Here is a 5,734-nt window from a genome sequence, read left to right on the forward strand (position 1 = left end):
TACTAGTAACAATATAATAGTTACTAGTCACTATTGAAATAAGTACTAGTATCTATTGAATAAGTACTAGTATTTAATGAATAAATCCTAGTATCTAATAAATAAGTACTAGTATCTAATAAATAAGTACTAGTATTTAATCAATAAGTACTAGTAGCTAATGAATAAGTACTAGTAGCTAATAAATAAGTACTAGTATCTAATGAATAAGTACTAGTACCAAATAAAAAAGCACTAGTACCTAATGAATAAGCACTAGTATCTAATGATTAAGTACTAGTATCTAATGAATAAGTACTAGTAACTTTACAAAAAACACTAGTACCTAAAGAATAAGCACAAGTACTTAATGGAAAAGATACTAGTATCTAAAAAAATAAGTACTAGTAACGTTAAATTAGATACTAGTGCGGTTTATTGATTAAATGTTAAAACGGCTTGCCATACCGGTTCATTGAATCGAACTGTCCGAAAGAACCGGTTCGCGGAAAAGAACCGAACTTCCCATCACTAGTCCCGTGTGAAGAGCCTTCGCACGGGGCGCGGTGGGCGGTAGGGTCGCCGCGGCCGCGTGACTGCAGCTTTCTCTCGTGGTGGGGGCGTTTTGTGCAGTTGGGGCAGTGCTCGCGTCGCGGTCTCGGTCTCGGTGATTCCACGCAGAACATAAATACAAATTGAAAAACCTGTGAAATCCAAATTGAAAGGTTCTGAGAATGTTTAACATCTGTATTTATTTTATTGTTTTACAATTGTTTTGTGTTCTTTAGGAATCCTGCAAGAAATGTTGTTCCCTCAACATAAGAAGTCGTGGCCACAAGAAATGGATGTAGTTCCCTCAACATAGCATCTCGAGGCCACGACATGTTATCACGTTCCCACGAGTTAATATGACATTCCCACAAATTAATATCTCATGGCCACGACATATTATCACGTTCCCACGAGTTATGTCGTCCCTGCTGAAAAAAAAACAGCTTAAACCAGCCTGACCAGCTAAAAAAGTGGTCAAAACACCTCTAAAACCAGCCTGATAAACCAGCTAAAACCAGCCTGACCAGCTTATGCTGGTTTTAGCTGTTTTTTTTCAGCAGGGGTGGCCACAACAAAACTAAGTGAACCGACCATGTCAGCTCCCGGGCACCATATTTTAGTTAAATGTATATGTATAAAATGTATTTTATAAAAATAAAATATATATTTTTAGATCCTGCTTTAAAGGTTCACAGTTTAAGTTTACAATTGTGACATACAATGTCATAACATTTTGATCTGAACAAAAAGTTACATCTGCTTAATATCAATGCAAAATAAAGATTTTTCTCGTGGTCACGAGTTTGTAGCGTCTGGACCACTCAAACACACAATATATATTTTGTTTTTATATTTAACAAATACTCTGTAACCCCCCTCAGTTAACAAGCCATATGAGGACCCATGAATTTTTCTCGTGGTCACGAGTTTAATGTGTAAACAAACCTGCGTGACCATAACAACCCGGGATTATCAGAGATGGATTCATTAATATTTTATTTTGAATTAAGAAATTATTATATTATTTATTATAGAAATTATTGCATTATTAAATTATTTTAATAGCCATAGGCCTTGGCTACCGGACTGTATTACGTGCGATTCAATTGAAGTTTATCATGAATAAATGTTACATAAAGTCCATAATATAAAATAGGCCTACAAGTCCTTAGCTGGTCATGTGCTGGTCCGGCTTCAAAACATACCTAACCAGCATATGCTGTTTTTTTCAACAGGGTAAACAATATTTATTTATATATTTATTTATTTATTGCTAAGGTTTGCATATGGTGGTGTGTATCGCAATGTATCGTATCGCAACTCCTGTATCGTGATACGTATCGTATCGCCAGATTCTTGCCAATACACAGCCCTACAGAGAACTAAGGTCTACAGTATTTTTTTCAGGGCATTCAAATATAGTGCAATTATAGTTATTTTGTATAACTGTTTTCATATATATTTAAAGGTATATTATCTGTTTATACCATCTATTATATTTTTAATGTGACTATTGATTGTGTTTATAACGTTGAATTAAATAAAGCTTACTGATTTCACTTTAATCAGTAGGTTAAAATGTATCATTTAATTGCGTAGGTTAGATAATGTTTTATTTGCATAATGGCAATAAAGCCATCAGATTGTTTGGTAAAATGTGACTTTCAGTGGTGAGATCATATTTCTGAAATTAGCATGAAAAACTATGAAGATTACAGTTTGATCCAGAGTTTTCATTCTTTGTGTGTGTCAGAATATAGTTTTTGGACCTTTTGTTGAAATACATTTTAACTGTACCAATAATGTTACGACACAGTAGAAACTTTGTGATATGAAAATAGGAATGGAATTAGTATGTGGTGGAGGTACCGCTGTCCAAACATGAGGGTGTACATGGTCTCGCTTTTGTTGAGGCTGCTGGGGGAGCAGCAGATTAATATGGTTGTCCGGCAGTTTCCTCCCAGAAAATCCTGTAGAACTCTGGTCAGCTTACTGTCACGGTACGGTATGTGAGTTTTCTGCTCAAACACACAAAAAAAAATAAATAAAAATATCAGTGTAACAAAAATGCATATTTATGTTTGTATAAGCATGTGTATATTTGTGTCTGTGCACTTACAGCTCGTTCAGTGAGAGCAGAGACAACATTGCAGAGAGCAGACAGAGACTTATTAATGTTTTTAGCTTCATCCAGAACATTTCCAACTGCACCTGTCTTACTGACCTACAAATGAAAGCAAGCTTCATAAATATGTTTGATTTTCCCTAATTGCTTTTTAGCCGACTTTAATTATTATCATTTAATATTGCATATTAATTCAGTACGCAGTAAACTATATTTAACAATTAGTCATGCAACAATGTTAAATTAATATTTAGTTAATTTTTGTAAAAACTACTTTACTTAAAAATCAAACAAATAAGGGTTCCATTTATACGTGGACTAGATTTTTATATCAGAATCGCAGAAATTGCAAACTTAATATAAAATTAATTTAAAAAAGAACACAAATTACATAATATTTAATTTAAAAGTGTCTTGAGGAAAAAAAAAAGAAAGAAAGAGTGCTGCATACATTTTATAGGAGAGCTTCTAGAATGATGTGCTTGTTTGATTGTTTGTTTGTTTTTAATATGACATCAAAAACACAAAAGACCTTCTCACTGCCAGCCAGATCCACCAGGTAGAGTTTCCCAGAGAGTTTATGGTCCCCATGCTCCTGCGAAATGACGATCTGGAAAATGCTATGGCTGCGAGAGCTGTACTCATTCATATCTGGCAACAGAACAAAATCTAATTTACTGCTCATCCACACAACTAAGGCAAGATCTTCTCATTTGCTGCTTAGACTAAGGTTGGTGTCATGGGTGATATAGGCTATATATTGATCCTCACATAAAAATATTGATTCTGAATATTTTAACTAGTAATTTTCTTATTTATTGTGAAAATGAATGCACACAAAAAACTTAGTGGGGAAAAAAGACAAACATCACAATATTACTATATACAACACACTATATTAAAAGCACAGCTGAATGTGAAATTTATTATAATGGGTTTTGAAGATTGTTTTAAATTGAAAAAAAAAATCTAACCCCCCCACCCCAAGCCCTGTGTGAATTGTTGCTCCAAGTTGACCTGAAAAGTTGGCAGTCCAGCATGAGGACACACATGTTAAGCACTACCTGTAAGATCACCATTGAGCTGTGCTTTAGTAAGGTGACTGAATTGTCAAACTAAGATGAGGTTGTCTTTAAGAGAAGCTACTGGTTAGCATACTTCCATTTTGAAATAAAATAAATAAATAAATAAATAACATGAACTGATGTGAGTAAATGACAGTAAATTTGAAAATGCTAAAAGCACTCACTGGTGCCAGCAACATGCCGTTTGGACTTTCCTTCATTAATGATATTAGTGATCTCCTCAGGACTGGACACAAACCGTTCAGTGCAGCCCTGACACACAACCAGAATAATTCTGTTTTATTATGATAATATATAGTTATCACACATACAGTATTATCACAATATGGGTGGCTGGTGGATGTGAAATATCACCTTTACATAAGGGACGTGGTTCTCATCTTCATGCACGCACAGATTGGTCTTTGTGACTAAAGAGGAAAGAAGCACAAATTAATAATTAATTAATGGAACTCCAGATACTGTAGGCTGATAAGTCCTTTACATGCAATCTGATAACAATCACTTTATTTACTATGTGGCAAAATCTGATTGGCCAGCATTTAAATAGTCTGGTGCAGTGATGTGTGGTGTGCAGTGTCTGGTCCTGCAGCCTACTATCAGAGTTCCCTTGAAACCCTCCACCTCCTCCAGCTCCACATTATAGATTTGCTTCAGGAATTTTATACATGCCTATCTGTGCAGCAGCATGTCTTAAGGGCACTTCACACCGCACTGACAAATGCAGCACACCAGTCAGTCACCAGATTACAGTATGTCACTTCTCAAACATTTTAAAACCCAACAACCACCAATTCAACAATTCAATTCAAAACTGAGCCGGACGATTTGGTCAGTCGCACTTTTAAACACATTTTAGTTTTGCTATAGAAAATCGACAAATTCACACTCTGATTACATAGAGCAACAGCAGGAAGCAAGGTTGTCATGGCAACCAGATACACTGCACGCAAATTACAGCTGCGCTTCTATTTTGCCACACTAAACTTAGCAATAAACATGAATACGAACACAAATAATACACAATAAACATGTCTGTCAAAACGATATCAAAGGAGGCTCAAGGAATACAGCTGTTAAGCTAATAGTTACATTTAGCTGAGTAAGATCATGATTGAGAGATGTTGGATACTTCTGGAAATGCTGCTATGGGGTATCCTGTTTATTATTTTAGGATTTTTTTGTTTGTTTGCCCCAGTGAAGCAGTTCTATTAATATAACTGATTAAGTAGTCAAACTCATTCCATATCAGCAGAATGGTGTGGTACAGAAAGTATATGTCCATAGAACAGGTTCTGAATGAATTATGTTACTGATACCTAATGCTCAAAAGCAATAGCAAAAGAAGGCTAATAGGTCAGTATTATCAAAGACTATAGAATACCCAAGACGTGTCCCTCGTATAGTTTTGAATGGGGAAAACTGCAACGCTCAATATGGCCGCTCAATCGCAGGAATGAAAGAGCCTTCTGAATGAAAGAGCCAATTAGAAGCGTCCCGGTTGCTATAGAAACAGTCAGCGCTCTGAGACGTGCGCTCAGGACTGCGCATGTGCACTGGCTGATCTAGCCTGAAAAATAAGATTTTTACAACGCTATTAGAGCAAAAGTAACAACATTTATGACACAGTTGTTGTCAGATGTCTTTGGTGATTTCAAATATTAAATTTAATCGTAAGCTTAGTGAACAGTTTTGGAGAATTTGATGTTTCCCCATTCAAAGAGATAGGAGTTGCACTTGCCGAGAGGCATTTCAAAGATGGCCCCCGAGTAACATGACTTGTCTTAAAAGGACTTTGGTATTATTAAATTGCAGACAAAGGATCGGCGGGCAGGCTTGAGAACAGCGCGGCCAGCGGATTCGACGAAGGAGCGGCCAGCGGGCTTGCGGCAACCACATGTGACGACCCCGGGCTGGACTCCGCTTCGTCCACGGTGAAAGCCGATCCGGCGAACCACATCGGCAAGTTGAACAGATCAGCTCGCGGCCAGCA

General features: G+C 36.5%; 1 protein-coding gene across 1 annotated transcript in view; it reads right to left on the reverse strand.

Annotated features, from left to right (window-relative positions):
• LOC107728515 (kinesin heavy chain-like) overlaps positions 1-5,734 on the reverse strand; it is a 39,216-nt gene that overhangs the window by 17,512 nt on the left and 15,970 nt on the right. Inside the window, exons 6-10 of the mRNA XM_016538718.1 lie at positions 4,096-4,151; positions 3,906-3,993; positions 3,189-3,307; positions 2,651-2,755; positions 2,401-2,549 (exon numbers count right to left, since the gene is read on the reverse strand). Of these exons, the coding sequence (XP_016394204.1) occupies positions 2,401-2,549; positions 2,651-2,755; positions 3,189-3,307; positions 3,906-3,993; positions 4,096-4,151 (517 nt within the window). The remainder of the gene's footprint in view (positions 1-2,400; positions 2,550-2,650; positions 2,756-3,188; positions 3,308-3,905; positions 3,994-4,095; positions 4,152-5,734) is intronic.

This window comes from Sinocyclocheilus rhinocerous, unplaced genomic scaffold, assembly GCF_001515625.1.
Source record: "Sinocyclocheilus rhinocerous isolate Xijiao unplaced genomic scaffold, SAMN03320098_v1.1 scaffold3047, whole genome shotgun sequence".
Classification (NCBI taxonomy): domain Eukaryota; kingdom Metazoa; phylum Chordata; class Actinopteri; order Cypriniformes; family Cyprinidae; genus Sinocyclocheilus; species Sinocyclocheilus rhinocerous.